This window comes from Tursiops truncatus, chromosome 2, assembly GCF_011762595.2.
Source record: "Tursiops truncatus isolate mTurTru1 chromosome 2, mTurTru1.mat.Y, whole genome shotgun sequence".
NCBI classification, from domain to species: Eukaryota; Metazoa; Chordata; class Mammalia; order Artiodactyla; family Delphinidae; genus Tursiops; species Tursiops truncatus.
In genome coordinates this window covers 91,859,093-91,881,231 of record NC_047035.1, presented here as the reverse complement: position 1 = coordinate 91,881,231, position 22,139 = coordinate 91,859,093, and the positions used below count along the sequence as shown (strand labels likewise).

At 35.1% G+C, this 22,139-nt stretch overlaps 1 protein-coding gene across 4 annotated transcripts in view; it reads left to right on the top strand.

The window, feature by feature from the left end:
* Positions 1 to 22,139, top strand: part of FAM227B (family with sequence similarity 227 member B) — a 254,377-nt gene that overhangs the window by 42,952 nt on the left and 189,286 nt on the right. For all 4 annotated transcript variants that reach the window (XR_012330098.1, XM_073800959.1, XM_073800961.1 and 1 more), the window contains exon 10: positions 6,483 to 6,620. Coding sequence is in view for 3 of the 4 variants with exons in the window: in XM_073800959.1 (XP_073657060.1) it covers positions 6,483 to 6,620 (138 nt within the window). In the remaining variant the exon portion in view is untranslated. The remainder of the gene's footprint in view (positions 1 to 6,482; positions 6,621 to 22,139) is intronic.

The following is a 22,139-nucleotide window of genomic DNA, read 5'->3' as shown; positions in this document are numbered from 1 at the left end:
TAATGGAATATTGCCCCCTGAGGTGAATAAAATAAAAACACCGGTATTTAATTTATGAAAAATTGTTGCAGAGAAGGAAAAGGGAAATTTTTCTGAAGACTTAGAGGAAGTAAGGCCTCCCTAATCCTCCCAGTGTTTCCCAGCAACTACTTGGGCTTTATTATTCATATGCTAAAAGACGTACTTGATTAACACCCTAGGATTCACAAAAGGTGGAATGATCTCAGTTTTATTATAAAACCATCTACACAGGCACAAAATTGATCTATCTTTAGTAAACTTCATTGCTCACTTCTAGTCTGAATACGGCTGTTTATGAATGCATATCCTCCCAACATAGGCTAGTCATCCCTGTTGAACACTTGTTTCAATACTTCTCTGGGGGCTACTTCACCTTAGTAGAAAACATTTCTGTAGCAAAAGGATCATCTATTGTTTCCTCACCTATTAACTTCACATCAGGCAGAAAAAATGGTTTAAAGTGGAGGGCAGGTGTGGCTAAAATGGGAAACTCGAGGAATCCTTGTGATGGAACCGTTCCATATCCTGACTATATCATTGTCTATATCCTGGTTGTGATACCATATTATAGTTTTACAAGGTATTAGTTACCATTGTGGGAAACTAAATAGAGGGTATGGGGATCTCTCTGTATTATTTCTTGCAAGTGCATGTAAATGTACACTTATCTCAAACAGAGTTAAAAAAATTCAAACCTGCATTTTCTTAAGATAAAAGGCAGCCATGCTGGTGGGAGTGTACAATCAATATCTAATAAAGCTGAACATATGTGAGTTTGGACCAGCATATCTATGACTCCCAGGTACATAACCTACAGAAATGTACATACTTCTGTACACCAAAAGCACAAAATGTTCTTAGCAGCACTATTTATATAATAATCAAAACAAACTGTCCAAATGCCCATCAATAATATGAAATTTAGATAAACTGTGGAATATTCATATAATGAAATACTACCAGCAATGAGAATGAACACACTAGAATTATATACAATAGTATGAACAAATCACAGAAACAAGGTTGAGGGGGGAAAAATGCCCAGACACAAAAGAGTAGATCCTGTTTGAGTCCACTGATACAAAGTTCAAAATCTGGCAAAACTAAGCTATAATTTTAGAAGTAAAGATAATGTTTATTCTTGGGAATTGGTCCTGGCTAGAAAGGAGGGCACCTGGAGTGCTGAATATTTTGTTTCTGGGGGCTGGTAACATGGACACCATATATTAAATTTGTGAAGATTCATTGAACTGTACATGATTGTTCATTTTAATTTTTATTCATTGATAAAAATTTAAGTTGAAAACAAAGGCAGTAGTGGTAGCTGCACTAGAGCCTCTATGGTTTATTTAATCATGAATATGTACAGATTTCTCTTGCAATGCATTTCTCACATTGCATACCTATTCAAGAGTCACATGTTTTCTGAGTCTATGCTCATAAACAACCTTTTCAACTTTTAGTAAGATTTTTATCTCTCAGTTGTGATTATTTTGTATTGGCTAGAGCACTTGTTGAAAGAATTTTATAAGACATGTTTTTCTTATTTCTTTGTTGAGATGTTTATAGCATAGATCTAAAATACTTGATTCAATTTCTCCTCCTTAATAAAAAAAAATTCCTTTTTATCAGGATGAAGTAATCACTTTATTAGGTTATTTACATTATATTCAGTTTGATTTCTTACATTGTCATTTGGCTTTCATTTTTGGTTCGTTTTTCACAAACAAAATTTTTGTTACCAGAGCTCCTTATACACAATTCTTAGAGCACCAGAGACTGTATTAGTTTCCTATTGCTACTATAGCAAATTACTACTTAGTTTAAAACAACATAAATGTGTTATAGTTCTGGAAATCAGAAGTCCAAAATGAGTTTCACTAGGCTAAAATGAAGATGTTTGGCAGGGCTGTGTTCTTCTAGAGGTTCTAGGGGAGAATCTGTTTCTTTGCAACTTTTCTGAAGCTGTTTCCATTCTTTGCCTCATGGCCCTCTTTCATTATCAAAGCCAGCAATGGATAGTCAGTCTTTCTCATATTGCATCACTCTGATACTGACTCCTCTACCTTCCGTTTCCATATTTAAGGACCCTTCTGATTACATTGGGCTCACCTGGACAAGCCCACATACCCTATTGTAAGGTTAGCCAATTTACAAACTTAATTCCATCTGCTCCCTTCATTCCCCTTTGCCATGTAACATTCACAATTTGGGAAGATTAGGATATGGAAGACTTTGGAGGCTACTTCTCTAGAGACACATTAAGATTTTGTACGATTGGCTAGATTTTGGCACAAGCCTTATGACTGAATCCCACATGGCAGCCTTACAATGAGCAAGATTAAAATTTGTGCCATGACTTCTGGCTTCTGCTTAGGATGTAGAAAACTAAAATGATATTACTTCTACCCTTCCACCAAAAAACACTGGACTGTCTGGAAATTCAAAACTTTCCTTGAACCCATCAGAGATTGCAGAGCAGTCAACCCCAAATCTAAAGAAAGGGGCCTCCAAGGAGAGACCAGATGCAAGCACTTGCTCTTCGGGGGCAGATGCAGCCAGATACCATAAAAGCCAGTAAGAAGAATTCAACAACAAAAAAATTTTTTTTTGTCTGCGCCACGTGCTTTGCAGGATCTCAGTTCCCCGACCAGGGATTGAACCCCAGCCCCCTGAAGTGGAAGCACGGAGTCCCAACCGCTCGACCACCAGGGAATTCCCTTAGCCAAAATTTTTAATGAATTGCTTAAAGCTGAGTGTGGTCTAGTGTGAGAATATAGAACCCTTAGTAACTACATAAAACAAGGGAGAAGTTGCCCTCTCTTGCAAGCTTCTCTCCACACATCTTACAAGAAATACTGAGGGTGGAATAACAGTCTTGAGAAAGCCTGGGGGAATGTAATAGAAGCACTGCAAAAAAGGCATAAAGCCTTGCCTTGACCCTTCTATCTCCTCTATGTTGACAACAACAACAAGCTTTAAGCCACAGCAGGAGGGGGAAAGGTTGTGGGGAGGAAGAGCAGCAAATGCAGTTGCCCTTAGGGAAGAAGTGGAAACACAGCTCACCTGGGAAACAGAAAACTACCTCTACCCCAGAGGCCAGGAATGCATACTGGGCCAAGAACAAGTTTGCTACAGCTGGGGCAAGGCTGGATTACTGAGAAGACCCTATCCCAAGACCCAGGAACAAAACCCAACGCTGATGCTGATTCAGAACAGAGAATACCTACCACTACCAGGCTAACAAACATCAACTGACAGGTAACAGCAGTCTACTGCTGGGAGAGGGGCACAAGTGTGGAAAAGACCATTTCTGAGAAGACACAAAAGATCTAAAACTGAGAGTGGAGCAGATGCTGATGTGGAAGTAAACTAAGAGAAAACAAAAACCTCTGGCAAGGCAGTTTACATCATAAGAGGAATTTGAAGCATGTAGAGTACTAAAGGTAATCATAGTAACAACAAAACCCAAACACAGCCCAACTCTCAATTCCCTTCCAGATTGACTTAATTACCCATGCTTAAGACCAAACAAAAAGCCCATTTCAAGGCCTGAAAACTATTTACCTCATCTTTACTGCATTACACAATATGTCTGACTTTCAACAAAAATTATGAAGTCTACAAAAAAGCAATGGAAAAAATAAACACACTATCAAGAGACAAATCATCAGAACCAGTTTTAGATATGACACGGATATTAGAATATCAGACAGGAAATTTTAAGTAACTATGATTAATATAGTAAATGCTCTAGTGGAAAAGATGGATAGATAACATGTATGATCAGATATGTAATTTGAGCAAGACATGGAAACTATAGGAAAGAAGACAACATAGGCCAATGGAACAAAATTGAGAGCCCAGAAATAAACCCTCACAAACACAGTCAAGTAATATTCGACAAGAGAGCCAAGAATACTCAATGGGAAAAGGATAGTCTCTTCAATAAATGGTGTTGGGAAAACTGGATCATCACAGGTAGAATAATGAAATTGGACTCCTATCTTATGCCACTCACAAAAATTAACTTGAAATGGAGTAGAGAACTGAAACCATAAAACTCTTAAGAAGAAAACATAGTGGTAAATCTCCTTGACATATGTATTCACAACAATTTTTTGGATATGGTATCAAAAGCACAAGCAACAAAAGCAAAAATTAGTAAGTGGGACGACATCAAACTAAAGAGCTTCTGCATAGTAGAAAACAACAAAATGAAAAGACAACTTATGGAATATATTTGCAAATTATATCTGATAAGAGGTTAATATCCAAAAGATAAAAGGAACTCAGTTCAACAGCAAAAAGGAAACAATCTGATTTTAAAAATAGGCAGAGGAACCGAACAGACATTTTTCCAAAGAAGACATACAGATGTCCAACAGGTACATGAAAGGATGTTCAACATCACTAATCACCAGGGAAATGCTAGTAAAAACCATAATGATATATCACCTCACACCTGTTAGAATGGCCATTATCAAAGCGACTACAAATAACAGATGTTGGCAAGGATGTAGAGAAAAGAGAACCCTTGTGCACTGTTGGTGGGAATGTAAATTGGTGCAGCTACTATGGAAAACAGTATGGAAGTCCCTCAAAAAACTGAAAATAGAACTCCCGTGTGATTCAGCAATCCCACTTCTAGCAGGTAGACTGAATCTTTCCCCTGATCTCCTGCCAGGCTGTAGTGTGGAGTGAGGGGCACTGGGCACTTGCCCCTTCAAACTGGGAAGTGTGATGAGGTGGCAGCCATCAGTGCAAGTCTCTCTCTGCTCTGATTGTTGGCAAGCCAGCACACACGCACTCCTTACAATTAGAGTCTAGGCTTCTCCAGCTCTTCTGTCTCAGTGGATTTCCCAACAGGCATGGGGGCTCCCCAGGGCAAGGGTCCACCTTTGTGGACCTTTCTCTTCCTTACAGACCCCTCCAGGGGTGCTGGTTCCAACCCGATGTCTTTCCCCCCCCAAGTCTACCCAGTTACATGGAGATCTTCCTTGCAGTTTTGGTTTTATAGGAGATATTCTGCCGGTTTCCAATTAGTTTTCTTTGAGTAATCTTCCACATGTAGATGGGTTTTTTGTTTTTTTGTTTTGTTTTTTGTTTTTTTTGCGGTACGCGGGCCTCTCACTGCTATGGCCTCTCCCGCTGCGGAGCACAGGCTCCGGACGCACAGGCTCAGTGGCCATGGCCCACGGGCCCAGCCTCTCCGCGGCATGTGGGATCCTCCCGGACCGGGGCATGAACCCGTGTCCCCTGCATCGGCAGGCGGACTCTCAACCACTGCGCCACCAGGGAAGCCCCTAGATGTATTTTTGATGTGTTTGTGAGAGCAAGTGAGCTCCATGTCTTCCTGCTCTGACATTGATCCCCCTCTCAATAAAAAAAAAACTGTCTTTTAATCTCCTGATCTGTTAGCCTTACTATACCCCAGATTTTCCACAAATACACTATATATTTTAAAACATAGACAATCTATGGAGGAACATTCAAACGAATCACACTTCAGGCTTCTGAATATTTTATCTAGTGGCAACTAATGTGAAATAGGCAATAACCAAATCTAAAAACACTTAGAAAATTCCAATTTGATATCTAAATATAGCAAATAATCCTCATTGAATACTCACTGCTGAGAAAATACTGGCTATGTTTATGAGTATATCAATGTATATTAATAATGATGATAATATTAGCTCATATTTCCCATTTACTGAACACATTAACATATACTGTCTCAACCATCAGAATAAACATATGGAGTATGCAAAGGAATTTATATTGTTCTCATTTTTATTGCTGAGTATATAAATGTTTAGTGTGGTTAAATCAATTATTCAACCCTGTACAGTTTTTGGAACAAAAATGGAACTTTTTAAATGGAATTTATTTTTATTTCTTTTAGGGTACTATAACTGATTCATAAACATTATTTTAAAAATAATAGGAAATACAGATAGGGAAATTTTGAAAACAATAATCACCTATGCTGAGAGGAAATCATGTTAATGTTTAAGCTATAGTCACACATATGTATATGGTAAAATTGTCCTTCACATAAAAACATGTTATGATTGCCTTTATATGTTAACAAATACTTACAAGGTAACTTTTAATGGATACTTCATGATCCACTGTATGGATGTACTGTTGCTGGATATTTAGGTCCTTTCCAAGTTTTCACAATATTAATCTCCCCTTATGTCCATTTATGAACTTAGCTTATGTCTATGAGTCAGAAAGGTATATATCAAGCTTATCTCTTTTCTAATTCTCAGTCTTATGTGATAAGATATTAACATTTCTATGTAGAGATTTCCTCTTTTGAAACTTGAGACTGACAGTCCTCACAGGACTGTTGTGAGAATGAAATGTATAATGCTCCTAAAAAGGCTTTGACAAAAGATATTTTTAAACTCCTAATTTCTTTGGCTAAATGTACATATTTGTATCAACAGGTTTAAAACCTAAAAAAGACTTTTGGACCCACTGGAAGCTGAACGAACTCTCCACAACAACCATTCATGGTAGCAAGAAAACACCTTCAGAATCTATAAAGGACAGGATTGCAAGAAGTCAAGGACGCATATCAACTTGTAAGTAAATTTATTATATACTTCTGATTGAAATAGCCAAAATCAAGTGTATCATTATTTTTTTGTCAAAATTTTCTAATGATTTATTTTCTGGTGAGGGTCTTAAAATAACATTTGATTTATAGATGGGTATTATAGTAATTTGAATATTGCTTTATATTTTAGTTTTTCATTAAAAAAATAGCATGTGCTTAAGTCCTTTTCTCATTTGCATGTTACTATGTTTTTATATTGATCTGCGGGAACTTCTCAGGTTTGTAAGAACACTACAAATATTCTTAATTTTTAGCTGTATTGCTCTCTGGTTAATAATGTGTTTTACCAATAGATAAGTTTAAAGTTTTTATTCAGTAAATTTAAATAATGTCTTTTGTAGTTTCAGTTTTGTGGCATGTTTGTCAGGACTTACTTACCTAATATTATGAAAAAAAGAATCTACCTGTTCTTTTTTTCTAGTACTTTTTTATTTCCATGTTTTATTCAACTCTTTAATCCACTTGGGGTTTATTTTGTTATAAAGGAAGGTAGTTGTAGTCCAGTATTTTGTTTTTTCCAAATGCTTACTTATTAAATAGTCCGCTTACAGACTACTTGAAATAGCAATTCACATAGATATATTTTTGTATTCTCTTCTACCTCCCAAATTCCTGTACCAGGACGAAACTTCTCAGTAACTCTACATTGATTAGCACTTTAAGGCAAGTTTATTTTTCTCTAATTTATACTATATTTCAATACTAAACATAGGTCTGGTGCTCAGGCCTCATTTCTGACCAATTAAATAAGAATCTGAGGCTCAGTATTTTTTAAAGCTACCCAGATGATTTCAATGTGCAGGCAAAGTTAAGAACCACTAGTGTAGAGGGAAATACCTTTCCATCATAATTCTTGATATAGGCCAGGGCAAGGAGAGACTAACCTACTCAACCTACTCTTCTGAAAGCGGCTCGTCAGTTAATTTCTGATTCCAAAAGTGTTTAATTAGTTAATTACTGCTCTTCTGATTAGTACTTTGATTCTTCTCCACTCTTATCCCCATAGATGTCATCCTGTCTGATTTCTATCTTTTAGTAGTTATGTGAAATTTCTTATTTGCTAATGTCACCCTGGTTTTTACAGAGCTTCATGCATATTTGTAATTTTGGATGGAAAGAGACATAATCCACTGTCTTGACCCAATCTTATCTCTCTTTGTTTCTCAGTCTCACATGTGAATAACAACTTGGCTGAATATAAAATTAAGGAGGTTGCGGGAGCTTTCTATTTTTTTTTTTCATTTTAACTTACAGAAAAGTGTTGAGAATAGTATAAGGAACTCCCATATATCCTTTATCCACCAAATGTTTGAATTTATCCTATTTGTTTTATTGTTGTCTCTCTCCCTCTTTTATATAAACATTTAAAGCTATAAATTTCTCTAATTCCTGTTTCAGCTACATTCTGCAAATTTTGATATATTTTCGTTATCATTTAATCCAAAATATTTTCTAATATCCAGTATAATTTCTGTTTTGACCTATGGATTATTTAGAGATGTATTATTTAATTTTTAAATACTTAGGGCTTTTCTAGATACCTTAAAATTACTGATTTCTAGGGCTTCCCTGGTAGCATAGTGGTTGAGAGTCCGCCTGCCATTGCAGGGGACACAGGTTTGTGCCCCGGTCTGGGAGGATCCCACATGCCGCGGAGCGGCTGGGCCCGTGAGCCATGGCCGCTGGGCCTGCGCGTCCGGAGCCTGTGCTCCGCAATGGGAGAGGCCACAACAGTGAGAGGCCCGTGTACCGCAAAAAAAAAAAAAAAAAAAAAATTACTGATTTCCAATTTTAAATATACTGTGGTCTGAGCATATACTCTACAATCTTTTGAAGTGTATTGAGACTTGTTTTATGGTACAGTACATGGTCTATCTTGGTGAACATTCAATGTGCACATGAGAAGAATGTGTATTCTGCAATTATTTTGTAAATCTCAATTAGATCAAGGTGGTTGATAGTGATATTCAGATCTTCAATATCAAGATTCAACAAACTACAGCCTGTGGACCAAATCTGGCCTGCAGCCTATTTTTTATACATCCTATGAGCTAAGAATGAGTTTTACATTTTTAAGGGTTGTTAAAAAAAAAAAAAAAAAAACAATAAAGAATATACCACAGAGGGACTTTCCTGGTGGCACAGTTGTTAAGAATCTGCCTGCCAGTGCAGGAGACATGGGTTCAAGCCCTGGTCCGGGAAGATACCACATGCTGCAGAGCAACTAAGCCCAGGCGCCACAACTACTGAGCCTGCGCTCTAGAACCCGTGCTCCACAACAAGAGAAGCCACTGCAGTGAGAAGCCTGTTCACTGCAACAAAGAGTAGCCCCCGCTTGCCACAACCAGAGAAAGCCGGCGCACAGTAACAAAGACCCACCGCAGCCCAAAATAAATAAATTTAAAAATATATATATACCACAGAGATCACATGTGGCCCACAAAGCCTAAAATATTGGACTATCTGACCCTTAATAGAAAAAGTGTGCTAACTCTCGTTCTGTATCTTTATGATATTTAATTATTCTATTAATTACTGAGAAGGGGGTGTTAAAATCTCCCACTGCAATTGTGGAATTATCTATTTCTCCCCTTAATCCTGCTGATTTTTGCTTTATGCATTTTTAAGTTACTGGGCACATACACAATTACTATGTTTTCCCTTTAATCATTATGAAATATTTCTTCATATCTATGATAATTCTCCTAGGGGAATTATCGATCTAATTATGAGTTCTATTTTGTCAGATATTAATATAGCCACTTGAGCTTTCTTATGCTTGTGGTTTGCATAGTGTATCTTTTCCCATCATTTTACTTATAACCTCTTTGTTTTTTCTTGTTTAAAGGTTGTCTTGCAAACAACCTATAGTTGAATCTTGGTTTTTTATTTAGTCTTACAATTTCTTCCTTTTGATTGGAGTGATTACTTCATTTACATTCAGCATAACTATTGACATGATTAGGGTTGTTTTTACCATGTTCCTGTTTGTTTTCAGTTTTATCTCACCTGTCTTTTGTTCTTCAATTCCCCTTCCCTATCTTCATTTGGTTAAGCAAATATTTTTAGTATTCCATTTTAATTCTTCTACTGGCTGTTTGCCTGCACCTTCTTGAATTTTTTGCAATTGCCTTAGTGATTTCAAAATGCATCCTTAAATTATTAAAATACTACTTAAAGTTAATGTTGTCCTACTTTTCTAAAAATGTAGGAACTTGGAGACGGATAGCTACACATACTCCCCTTTGTCCTTTGTGCTGTTGTTGTCATATATATTAGAAGATCTACATGAATAATGGCCTCACATTATACAGTGTTAGGATTTTTGCTTCAAATAACTACATGGTTTATTTCAGCTTTATTGAGGTCTAATTGATGTACAATAAACCACACACATTTAGAATATAAAATTTCACAATTGGACATATGTATAAACTCATAAAACTGTCACAACCTTCAAGATAGGAAACATATCCACCATTCCAGAAAGTTTCTCAGACTTTTTTGTAGTTCCTCCCTCTTTCTCAATCCCCAGGCAATTACTCATGTGATTTTTGTCACTACAGGTTAGTTTGCATTTTCTAGAATTTTATGTAAATGGAATCATAGAGTATGTGCTATCTTTTGTCTGGCATTTTCTACTCTGCATAAGTATCTTGAGATTCATTCATCTTGATGTAGGTATTAATAGTTTGTTCCCCTGTATTGCTGAGTAATAGTCCATGGTAAGGATATACAACAATTTGTTTATCCATTCACATGTTGGTAGACATTTGCATTGTTTCCATTATTTAGCTATTATAAATAAAGCTGCTATGAATATTCATGTACAAGTCTTTGTGTAAACATAGGATTTCATTTATCTTTGGTAAGCATCTAGTACTGGAAGGCTGAGTAGTATGGTAAGTGTTTTATAACATTTTAAGAAATTGCCAAATTTATCCAAAATTTTACATTCCTATCAGTATACAGGTTATAGTTACTCTACTTCCTCGCTAAGACTTTGTACAGTCTTTTTAATTTTAGCCATTCTTGTGGGTTATGTACCGGTATTTAGTTAGGTTTTACTTTAATTTCTCTAACGACTAATTATGATGAGCTCTTTTCATGTGCTTATTTGCCATCTGTATATCTTCTTTGCTGAAGTGTCTGTTTCAATCTTTTCGCTATTTTTATTGGGGTTGTTTGTCTTATTTTAATTCTGTTATAACAGTTCTTTATATATTCTAGACACAAATCCTTTAACAGGTATATATTTTACAAATATTCTTTTCTAGTCTGTAGTTGCCTTTTCATTTTATAATAGTGTACTTTGAAAGGCAAAAGTTTATAATATGGTAAAATCAAATTTATAATTTTTTCCAATAGGGTATGTGCTTTTTTGTGTCATATTCAAGAATTTTTTTGTGAACCCAATTTTACCAAGATCTTCTCCCATGTTTTCTTCTAGAAATTTTATAGTATATAATTTTATAGCTTAGAATTGTAGCTCCTATTATACACTTAGGTCTCTAATTCATTTTGAGTAATTTTTGAAAATTATATGAAGTAAGCAGTGAGGATCATTTCTTTGCATATTATTCTAGCACCATATGTTGAAAAGATTATCCTTTGCCCATTGAATTATCTTGGAACCTTTGTCAAAAAAACATTTGATCATATGTGTATTGCTCTATGCAGGTACTCTGAATTCTGTTTCACTAATGCCAATACCAAACTACCTTGATAATCGTAATTTTATAACATGTCTTGGAGTCAGGTACTATAAGTCCTCCAACTTTGTTCTTCTTTTAAAAAATTATTTTGGCTATCTAGATTCTTTTCATTTCTATATAATTTTTTAACTGCTTATCAGTATTTAAAGTATATACTCTGGAATTTTCATTGGAATTAGGTTGAATCTATCAATTTAAGAAGCATTGACATCTTAACAATATTGATATTCCAATCCATGAACATAGAATATTTCCACATTTATTTAGGACTTCTTTCTATCTCAGCAATATTTTCTAGTTTTTTCTTTATAGATGCTGCACATATCTCTCAAATAATATTGCATATGGTGTTTTAAATTTCAATTCCTGATTGTTCACTGGTAATATATAAAAAATACTATAGAAAAATACTTTTATGTTGATCTTAATATCCTACAATCTTACTAAACTTGCTTATTAGTTCTAGTAGCCTTTTTAGATTTCTTAGGATTTTTTCTTCATGGATACTCATGTCATCTGAGAATAAAGAGCATTTTACTTTATTTTCAATCTATATGCCTTTTATTTATTTTACTTGCCTATGGCTAGGATCTTTAAGAAGATGTTGACTAAAAGTGGTGAGAGTAGACATGCGTGCCTCATTCCTGATCTTAGAGGAAAATGTTAGGTTACTTACCTTTAAATAGATTTTGGCTGAAGGCTTTTATAGATATCTTTTATCAGGTTGAGGTAGTTTCATTCCCTTCCTAGTTTGCTGAGAGGTTTTTGTTGTTGTTTGTTTTTTAACAAATAGATGTAGGATTTTAGCATTTGTTGAGAAGAACATACTGTTTTTCTATTTTAGTCTTTTAATACAGTGAATTACACTGATTGATTTTTCAAGTGTTACCTAACCTTGCATTCCTGGGAAAAATCCCATTTGGCAATTGTGTATTAACCTTTTCATGTATACTACTGAATTCAGTTTGCTAAAATTTTGTTTTCTTTTCCTGTACTGTCCTGTCACATTTTAGTAATAAGTGTAATGTTCACCCCTCTTCTCTTTTCTAAGGGTTGGTGTAAACTTGGTATTTGTTCTTCTTTACGTATTTGGTAGAATTCACCAATGAAGCCATCTGGGTCTAGAAATTCCTCTGTGGTAAGGTTTTTGACTAAAAATTCATTTCTCTGATAGATATAGTGCTATTCAAATGATCAGTTCCTTCTTGAGTAAACTGTAGTTTTGTGTAAATTTTTATTTTATTCCATTAAATATTTTTGAGTTTTATCTGAGATGTGATCTAGTTATTCAGAAATATTTTGGTCTACTTGGGGCTTTATTTTAAGCTTCATTAGGTGGAGCCAGAGAACTCTTTTGTTTAGGCCTTAACATGCTTCCCCTACTGAGGCAGTACCCTTCTTAGTATTCTACCCCATGCTCTGTGTGTAACAGATTTCCCATCTGGCTGTCTGGAACATGAGCTTTCTGTGAGCCCCAAGCATTGTTCTGCCCGCTCCTTCCTGTGTTTTTTTTTTTTTTTAAACCAAGCTCAGGCAAAAATTCAAGGATAACCTTCTGAAGAGCTCCAGAATGCTCTCTGTGTGCATCTGTCTCCTCTATATTATGCTGACCTGTGAATTTTAGCTTGCCTTGACCTTCCTGAATGCTAAATTTTATTTTTCAACTCAGTTCTGCTTGGATTCCCACCACTACACTGTGGCCTCAAATTTTCTTTTTTAGAGACAATGAGATGAGACAACTGAAGGGTTCCCTCATTAGGTTTTTTTCTCTTGGCTGGAGCGGGGGTGATTACTGTCCTGTGCTGCCTGTTGTCCAACACATGAAAACCATTGTTTCATATATTTTCTCCAATTTTTTACTTGTTTAAGAAAGAAGAGCAATCCAGTTCCTGTTACTCCATCATAGCAAGAAGTAGAAGTGATTATATGTATTTTAAAAGATTAAGAGAAGACATAAAAATAGTCTTCTATATTTATTCACATATTTGCCATTCCTGGATCTTCATTCCCTCCTATAAATTTGAGTTTCCATCTGGTGTCATTTCCCTTCAGCTTGGGAAAAAACTACCTTTTGGCAGTTCTTATAGTTCAGTTCTGCCAGTAATAAAGTTTCTCAAGTTTATTTATCTAAAAATAATGTTCATTTTGCCTTTATTTTTGAAGGATATTTTTGCTGGATTTAGAATTCTAAGTTCACTTTTCTTTTGCCTTTCAGCAAGATATTGTTCCATTGGGTTCTGGTTTGGTATTGTTTCTTTTTTTTTTTTATCCACTCTTATTTATATTCTTTTCCCATATAGGACATTACAGAGTATTGAGTAGAGTTCCCTGTGCTATACAACAGGTTATTATTAGTTATCTATTCTATATATAGTAATGTGTACATGTCAATTCCAATCTCCCAATTTATCCCTCTCCTACCTTTCCCCCTTGGTAAACATAAGTTTCTTTTCTACATCTGTGACTCTACTTCTGTTTTGTAAACAGGTTCATTTGTACCATATTTTTTAGATTCCACATATAAGCAATATCATATGATATTTGTTTTTCTCTGTCTGACTTACCTCACTCGGTATGACAATCTCTAGGTCCATCCATATCACTGCAAATGACATTATTTCATTGTTTTTTATGGCTGCGTAATATTTCATTGTATACATGTACCACATCTTCTTTATCCATTCTTTGGTTGATAGACTTTTAGGTTGCATCCATGTCCTGGCTATTGTAAATAGTGCCGCAATGACCTTGGGGTGCAGGTATCATTTCGAATTATGATTTTCTCTGTATATGTGCCCAGGAATGGGATTGCTAGATCATACGGTAGCTTTATTTTTAGTTTTTTAAGGAACCTCCATACCATTCTCCATAGTGGCTGTACCAATTTACCTTCCCACCAACAGTGTAGGAGGGTTCCCTTTTCTCCACACCCTCTCCAGCATTTATGGTTTGTAGATTTTTTGATGATGGCCCTTCTGACCAGTGAGGTGATACCTTATTGTCGTTTTGATTTGAATTTCTCTAATTTAGTGATGTTGAGCATCTTTTCATGTGCTTCTTGGCCGTCTATATGTCTACTTTGGAGAAATGTCTATTTAGATATTCTGCCCATTTTTTGATTGGGTTTTTTTTTTTGTTTGTTTTTGGTATTGAGCTGCATGAGCTGTTTGTATAGTTTGGAGATAAATCCCTTGTCAGTTGCTACATTTGCAAATATGTTCTCATTCTGTAGGTCGTCTTTTTGTTTTGTTTATGGTTCCCTTTGCTGTGCAAAAGCTTTTAAGTTTAATTAGGTTCCATTTATTTTTGCTTTTATTTTCTTTACTCTAGGAGGTGGATTGAAAAAGATCAAGCTGAGATTCATGTCAGAGAGTGTTCTGCCTATGTTTTCCTCTAAGAAGTTTATAGTATCTGGTCTTACATTTAGGTCTTTAATCCATTTTGAGTTTACTTTTGTATATAGTGTTAGAGAATGTTCTAATTTCATTCTTTTAATGCAGCTGTCCGGTATTCCCAGCATGACTTATTGAAGAGACTGTCCTTTCTCAATTGTATATTCTTGCCTCCTTTATCATATATTAGGTGACCATAGGTGCATGGGTTTATCTCTGGATTTTCCTGTTCCAATGATCTATATTTCTGTTTTTGTGCCAGTACCATACCATTTTGATGACTGTAGCTTTGTAGTATAGTCTGAAGTCAGGGAGCCTGATTCCTCTAGCTCTGTTTTTCTTTCTCAAGATTGCCTTGGCTATTCAGGGTGTTTTGTGTTTCCATACAAATTGTAAAATTTTTTGTTCTAATTCTGTGAAAAATGCTATTGGTAATTTGATAGGGATTGCATTGAATCTGTAGATTACTTTGGGTAGTATAGTCATTTTCACAATATTGATTCTTCCAATCCAAGAACATAGTATATCTTTTCATCTGTTTGTGTCATCTTTTATTTCTTTCATCAATATCTTATAGTTTTTTTTGTTTTTTTGTGGTACACAGGCCTCTCACTGTTGTGGCCTCTCCCATTGCGGAGCACAGGCTCCAGATGTGCAGGCTCAGCGGCCGTGGCTCACGGGCCTAGCCGCTCCGCGGCATGTGGGATCCTCCCGGACCGGGGCACGAACTCATGTCCCCTGCATTGGCAGGCAGACTCTCAACCACTGCGCCACCAGGGAAGCCCTCATCAATACCTTATAGTTTTTGGAGTACAAACCTTTTGCCTCCTTAGGTAGGTTTATTCCTAGGTATTTTATTCTTTTTGATGCAATGGTAAATGGCACAGTTTTCTTAATTTCTCTTTCTTATCTTTCACTGTTAATGTATAGGAATGCAAGAGATTTCTGTGTATTAATTTTGTATCCTGCAACTTTACCAAATTCATTGATGAGCTCTAGTTTTCTGGTAGCATCTTTAGGATTTTCTATGTGTAGTATCATATCATCTGTAAACAGTGCTAGTTTTACTTCTTCTTTTCCAATTTGGATTCCTTTTATTTCTTTTTCTTCTCTGATTGCTGTGGGTAGGACTTCCAAAACTATGTTGAATAAAAGTAGCAAGGGTGGATGTCCTTGTCTTGTTCCTGATCTTAGAGGAAATGCTTTTAGTTTTTCACCAGTGAGAATGATGTTTACTGTGGATTTGCCATATATGGCCTTTATTATGTTGAAGTATGTTCTTTCTATGCCCACTTTCTGGAGAGTTTTTATCATAAATGGGTGTTGAATTTTGTCAAATGCTTTTTCTGCATCTATTGAGATGATCATATGGTTTTTATTCTTCAGTTTGTTAGTGTAGTGTATCACATTGATTGATTTACATATGTTGAAGAATCTTTGCATCCCTGGGGTAAATCCCACTTGATCATGGTATATGATTCTTTTAATGTGTTGTTGGATTGGATTTGCTAGTATTTTGTTGAAGATTTTTCCTTCTGTATTCATCAGTAATACTGGCCTGTAATGTTTTTGTGTGTGATATCTTTGTCCGGTTTTGGTATCAAGGTGATTGTGACCTTATAGAATGAGCTTTGGAGTGTTCATTCCTCAGCAATTTTTTGGAATAGTTTGAGAAGGATAGGTGTTAACTCTTCTCTAAATGTTTGATAGAATTTGCCTGTGAATCCATCTGGTTCCAGACAGCTGTTTGTTGGAAGTTTTTAAATCACAGTTTCAATTTCAGTACTTGTGATTGATCTGTTCATATTTTCTATTTCTTCCTGGTACAGTCTTGGAAGATTGTACCTTTCTAAGAATTTGTCCATTTCTTCTAGGTTGTCCATTTTATTGCCTTATAGTTGCTTGTATTAGTCTCTTATGATCCTTTGTATGGTGTCAGTTGTAACTTCTTTTTCATTTCTAATTTTATTGATTTGAGTCCTCTGCCTTTTTTTCTTGATGAGAACCCTACAGGTTCCATTTTAGAAGGCTCAACTCCCCTCCAGTTTCTATCTGCTTTTAGTCATTCCCTGGTATCTTCAAGTGGTTAATGTCCTGTTTTTAAACACTTTCAAGAATTCATAACTTTTATCTATGGGAGAGTCAGACTGATGTAAATTAAATATTTAAATATTGAGTTTATTTTCCAATTTAAATATCAAATTGTCAAATCCCATGTTCTTATAAAACTAGATACTGCTTCATTATCTTCTGTTATTTAGTCTAGTAGAGAAGTCTAAACCAGCCTATGTTTTCTTCCTTTACAGTTAATTTATAAAATTTAGTTTTTACTTCTCCTTATTTAGATGTTTCCAAGATTTTTTAATTTGTCTTTAAATTTGGAAAATGTCACTAGAACATGTCTTGATGATTTTCATAAGTTTTCACAATGCCAAAATGTATTTAAAATTCTTGGATTTCCCTAAGCTCTGTGGTAGACCTAGTAAAGATCTTAGCCAAATATTTCAAGTGAGACATAGAAACTTATATGGCCAGACTGAAGAGGAAGGGAAAGTGACACTGTTGCAGATATTAAAGGAAAAAGTTTCATTTCACCATTGGAGAGTATCCCCTGACATTGAGGAAATAAAATCTCCAGAGAAAGCCTTCATATCCTGTTTTCACGTGGTATGCTATGACATACTAAATGTTGTCTTGTTACCTCATAAGAAATGAAAATATATAGGGACCAATTTTTTAAAAATACGATAAAGCCCACTACAAGCTACTCATTTGGCAAATATGTAAACTAAGAACAATCTTTTATTAGGGAATGACAACTGAAAGGTCTTTGGAGGTGAGGCTGAAAGCAAAAAATCAAGTCCCTCGAAAGACCACGATTTTCAACATCATGTTTTAGCCAGTCACGGGCTTACCATTCTACCCGGTGCCCCTGGACTGTAGGACCTTGAGTAAGGGACTTCTCTTTGGATTCCCAAATAAACACCTCATTTCAGTGGAGCTTTTGCTTTTCTGAGTAAGTTTCTGCCAATGTGGATGAGGATCTGTCAAGACCTCCTCATGTGTACTTTCCCATCATGTGGTAAACTATATTTATTATGAAAAACACTTTAAAATTTGGTCCCATTTCATGGACTTCAGATATAATATCAGTTTTTGTATTTTCTTTCTGGTGCTGATGCACATTTTCCTATTTGTAAGTTTTGTAGTTGTTTTACTTAGAGTTGAGAGATAGATCAAAGTGGTTATGTTTATCCCAGTTCTTTACATGGGGTTTCCTTTTGGATTTGTTTTTATTATTATTTTTTATTTAAACATGCAGGAAAGTATAGAAAATATTTCCCACACATAACAAATATTTGCATTTTGCCATATTTGCTTTTCAAGCCTTTTATTTACATATCTTTTGTACCATTCCTAAATCTGTCCCTTCCTCCCCAGAGGTAATGATTATATGGGTATTTGTAGGCATTCTTCCCTTCTATAATATATAGCATTGTTTCGTATGTTCTTTACATAAATAATATATATGAAACTGTTTCAATATTTCAATATTTAACCATAATCAACATTCAAAAATTAAAAATAATCAACAGATATTGACCAATATTTTTAGCCACCAAGAGAATACAGTTATGTTATTCCATAGTTTATATAGAGGCCATCAAAAATGTTTTTCTCTTATTAGAGGAAGTACTGCTTATGAGCTTTTATCTCAATTACTTTTGTTCCAAATATTATTTATATGTTGCTTCATGATAGTCCTGGTTTTTTCAGAAGTTATTATTTTTGCAGTATCCATTTTATGCAATCTAAAATAAAGAATTACTCTGGGTGGTGAACTACCATGCTTTAAAGAGGTTTTATACTGTATTTCTAATGAAATGATCATTTTAATTTGGAAAAACATAAAAATTATATTTGTTTCAAACACACTTGATTTTCATATTAATGGAAAGTCTTTATAAAATGCATCATATATTTTATTTACCCATAAATATTTGAAAAGTACTTTTTATATTACATTCTAAAACATCACTAGATTTTTCTGTTTCTGGATAAGATCATCTAAGTCTGGGGTATTATGGTAGGTTAGAGGTTTAATTAGGGTTTCTTTTCATATACTGCTCAAAATTAAATTTTAATAATTTATGTTCAACTTGGGGAAATCTTCAGTTTGAACTATGTATTTGATAAAGTGTGTTAACGTATTAGGGCTTTATTAGTAATAATCTTATGTAGTAGGTTGCTTTTATTATCAGTTATAAAATGAGGAAACTGAAACATAAGGGAATTAAATAACTTGCTCAAGGTCACATCACTCATAAATGGTAGAATATGAATTCAAATTCAGGAAATTCTGGCCTTAGAATCTGAACTCTTTAACGACTTCACATACTGCCTCTCAGACATTTAATTTTACAGGCTTGTAAGTATGTTAAGGCTTAAAATTGTCATCATAGGATACGAGTTTTAACTTAGGAGAATTACCATAGCCTTATTCCCTCATTCATGACTAATGTGAATGAGTGTTTAGATCCTTTTCCGGGATCAAGTTTTAATATGTGAGAAGGAAGGAGGAAAGCTGTTAGAAGAGCCAAAGTAGGATGCAGAAGACTGGGGGAAAATCTCACTTGTTTCCCAATTTTGTATACAGATGCCTCTAGAAATAGCAAGCAATCGTTTGGGGAATGGAAAACCCACACTGTGGGGCCAAAGTGGTCCAGAGGTACAGTGACAGCAAAGAGTTGGAATTTCTAATCCTCTGAAAGAAGCTGAGCCTCAACTAGGGAAGCACGGGTCTAGTCTACTAGACACTGTTTTTTTTTTTTTTTTTTTTTTTAGGGAAACTAAAAGGGCAGATGTTCCACTTCAAAAAGGCAAGGATTGCATAAAGAAGTAGTCTTATTTTTCTATAAAATAATTTTTTCTGTAGACTTCTGCTTAGACTGTGACTACTAGGAAATCTGTTCAAGGTAGAATTTTGTTCAAATCTTTGTTTTTATTTGAACTTTGAGCCTCTTATATTTCTGTAGAACCTTAACCTACATTTAAAGCTGTCTTATGAGAATTCATATTAGTTAGTGATCAGTGAGTGCCTCTCCTCCACATAGTGATTCAGAGATCCAGACTGCTTCCACCTTCTGGGGTCACCATCCTATAGATCTTCACTGTCAGTAGAATTAATCTGTATCAGGAGAATAAAAGAGGAATAGACACACACTCATAAAAGTCTTGATTCAGAAGTTTCCCATATCACTTGCAATCACATACCATTAGTGAGAACAAACCATGGCTACACCTAGGTGTAAGGAGGGCTGACAAATAAAAACTCTGGTTGGGAAAGTGCTACCTAGTAATAGCTACGTACTCTGGAAGCGGGAGCATATAGTTTGAAGGACAGGAAGTGTCTCATTTACAGGAATTAAAGAATAGTGCAGTAATCCTTATGTATGGAGTGCTTTTGCTACGGCCAATGATAAAATTTGAGCTTTCCAGTACTGATGAACCTAGTGGCAGGGCAGGAATAAAGACGCAGACATAGAGAACATACTTGAGGACACAGTCGGGGAAGGGGAAGCTGGGACGAAGTGAGAGAGTAACATTGACATATATACACTACCAAATGTAAAATAGCTAGCTAGTGGGAAGCTGCTGCATAGCACAGGGAGATCAGCTCAATGCTTTGTGATGACCTAGAGGGGTGGGATAGGGAGGGTGGGAGGGAGGAGATATGGGGATATATGTATTGTATACATATAGCTGATTCACTTTGTTGTCCAACAGAAACTAACACACTATTGTAAAGCAATTATACTCCAATAAAGATATAAACAAAAAAGAAATTAAAAAATGAAAATAATAAAAATTTTGAGCTTTCAAAGAAAAATTTTGAAGAACTTGCATCCACTACCATAATCTTGACAGTTTTCCAATACTTAAAGACCTCTGGTAATTCAGTGGTGATATTAATGAATGTGATTTTTTTTTTTTTACTATAAAGAAATGTGTCAACATTTAGAATATCTGCATAACTCACTAAACCAATATTTTACAAATGACTAATGCATTATATTTTTTTAAATTATACATAGTGACAGACCAATGGATTTTAACGCAACAGAGTACGCAAAGCACAGTTATGTGTTTTCAGATTCCACATTGCAACCCACCATTAAGAAACTAGAACTTGTCACATTTGGGTATAGTATTCAAAGAGTATTCACGACTATTAAAATACTCCTCCTTTTTTTTGACTAATCTTTGTGATACTGGATTTTCTTAATATGCTTCAATAGATAAATATATACTTCAAAAAATATATCACAGTAGCAGAAATGCAGAAGTAAATATTAGAATCCAGCTGTCTTCTACTAAACCAGTTGTTAGAGATCTTTTAAATGTGAAACAGTGTTACTCTTCTCAAATTTTTTTCTTGAATATAGTTATCTTTTTCGAAAAAGATGCCATTTATGTTAATATGAAATGAGTTTATTACTGTTATTTTTAATGAAATAATAAATACATGTTTAAGATTTCTCAGTTTTAATTTCTAATATAGGAAATACTAATAGATACAAAAACACATATAAACAAAAGTTCTTGTTGTCTTCAATTATTCTTAAGAGTATAAAGTGGTCCTGAGACTAAAATTTTGAGGACCACTCTCCTACAGGAAATCATTGCAAAGGGGTTTGGCCCATGGCATCTGAGAGCTACCATATTCTGCTTATAGTTTTACATTCTGCTTACAGTTTTATAGTTTCTGTGTTGCTTATCCCCAAGCTGGACTCAGTTACTAAGGACATAAGCATGTTTTGATTTGGAGACTTCTCTACAGTTTCTAATGTTTCCTCCGCTCTGATGTATTTAACTTGCACATAAAAGACTTGAATGTCCTTGAGTATGTCATATAATCCCTCTCAGCCTTATTTTTCCACCTGAAAAAAATGAGGTGATTAGAATAGATTATTTCTATAGTTCCCTTTTCTAACATTTCGTTACTCTATGCCTTCTATCCATAGGTACTGAATAAACTCCTAAAGTGCTTGTTGAATGTTGAGGTGAAATTAGCAGTAGAGACTGATGACTTAGATTTATTATTTTGGAACTCTTTCCCCTCAACAGTTCTATCTCTGTGTGTATGTGTGTGTGTGTGTCTTTGTGTGTATTACTTCCTTAATTTGTGTGCTGGAGGAATGCTGAGGCAGGTCAAGAGCTGAACTGGGGTAAAACATGAGTATATACATATGTATGTGTGTGTATATATGACTGTCAAGGAATGCAATAATCTGGGCTCCATGTATGCTGCTGTCTCAGAATTGCTTCTAATCTAAAACATTTTTAAGACATAATTTCTTCCTCTTGACATTTTAG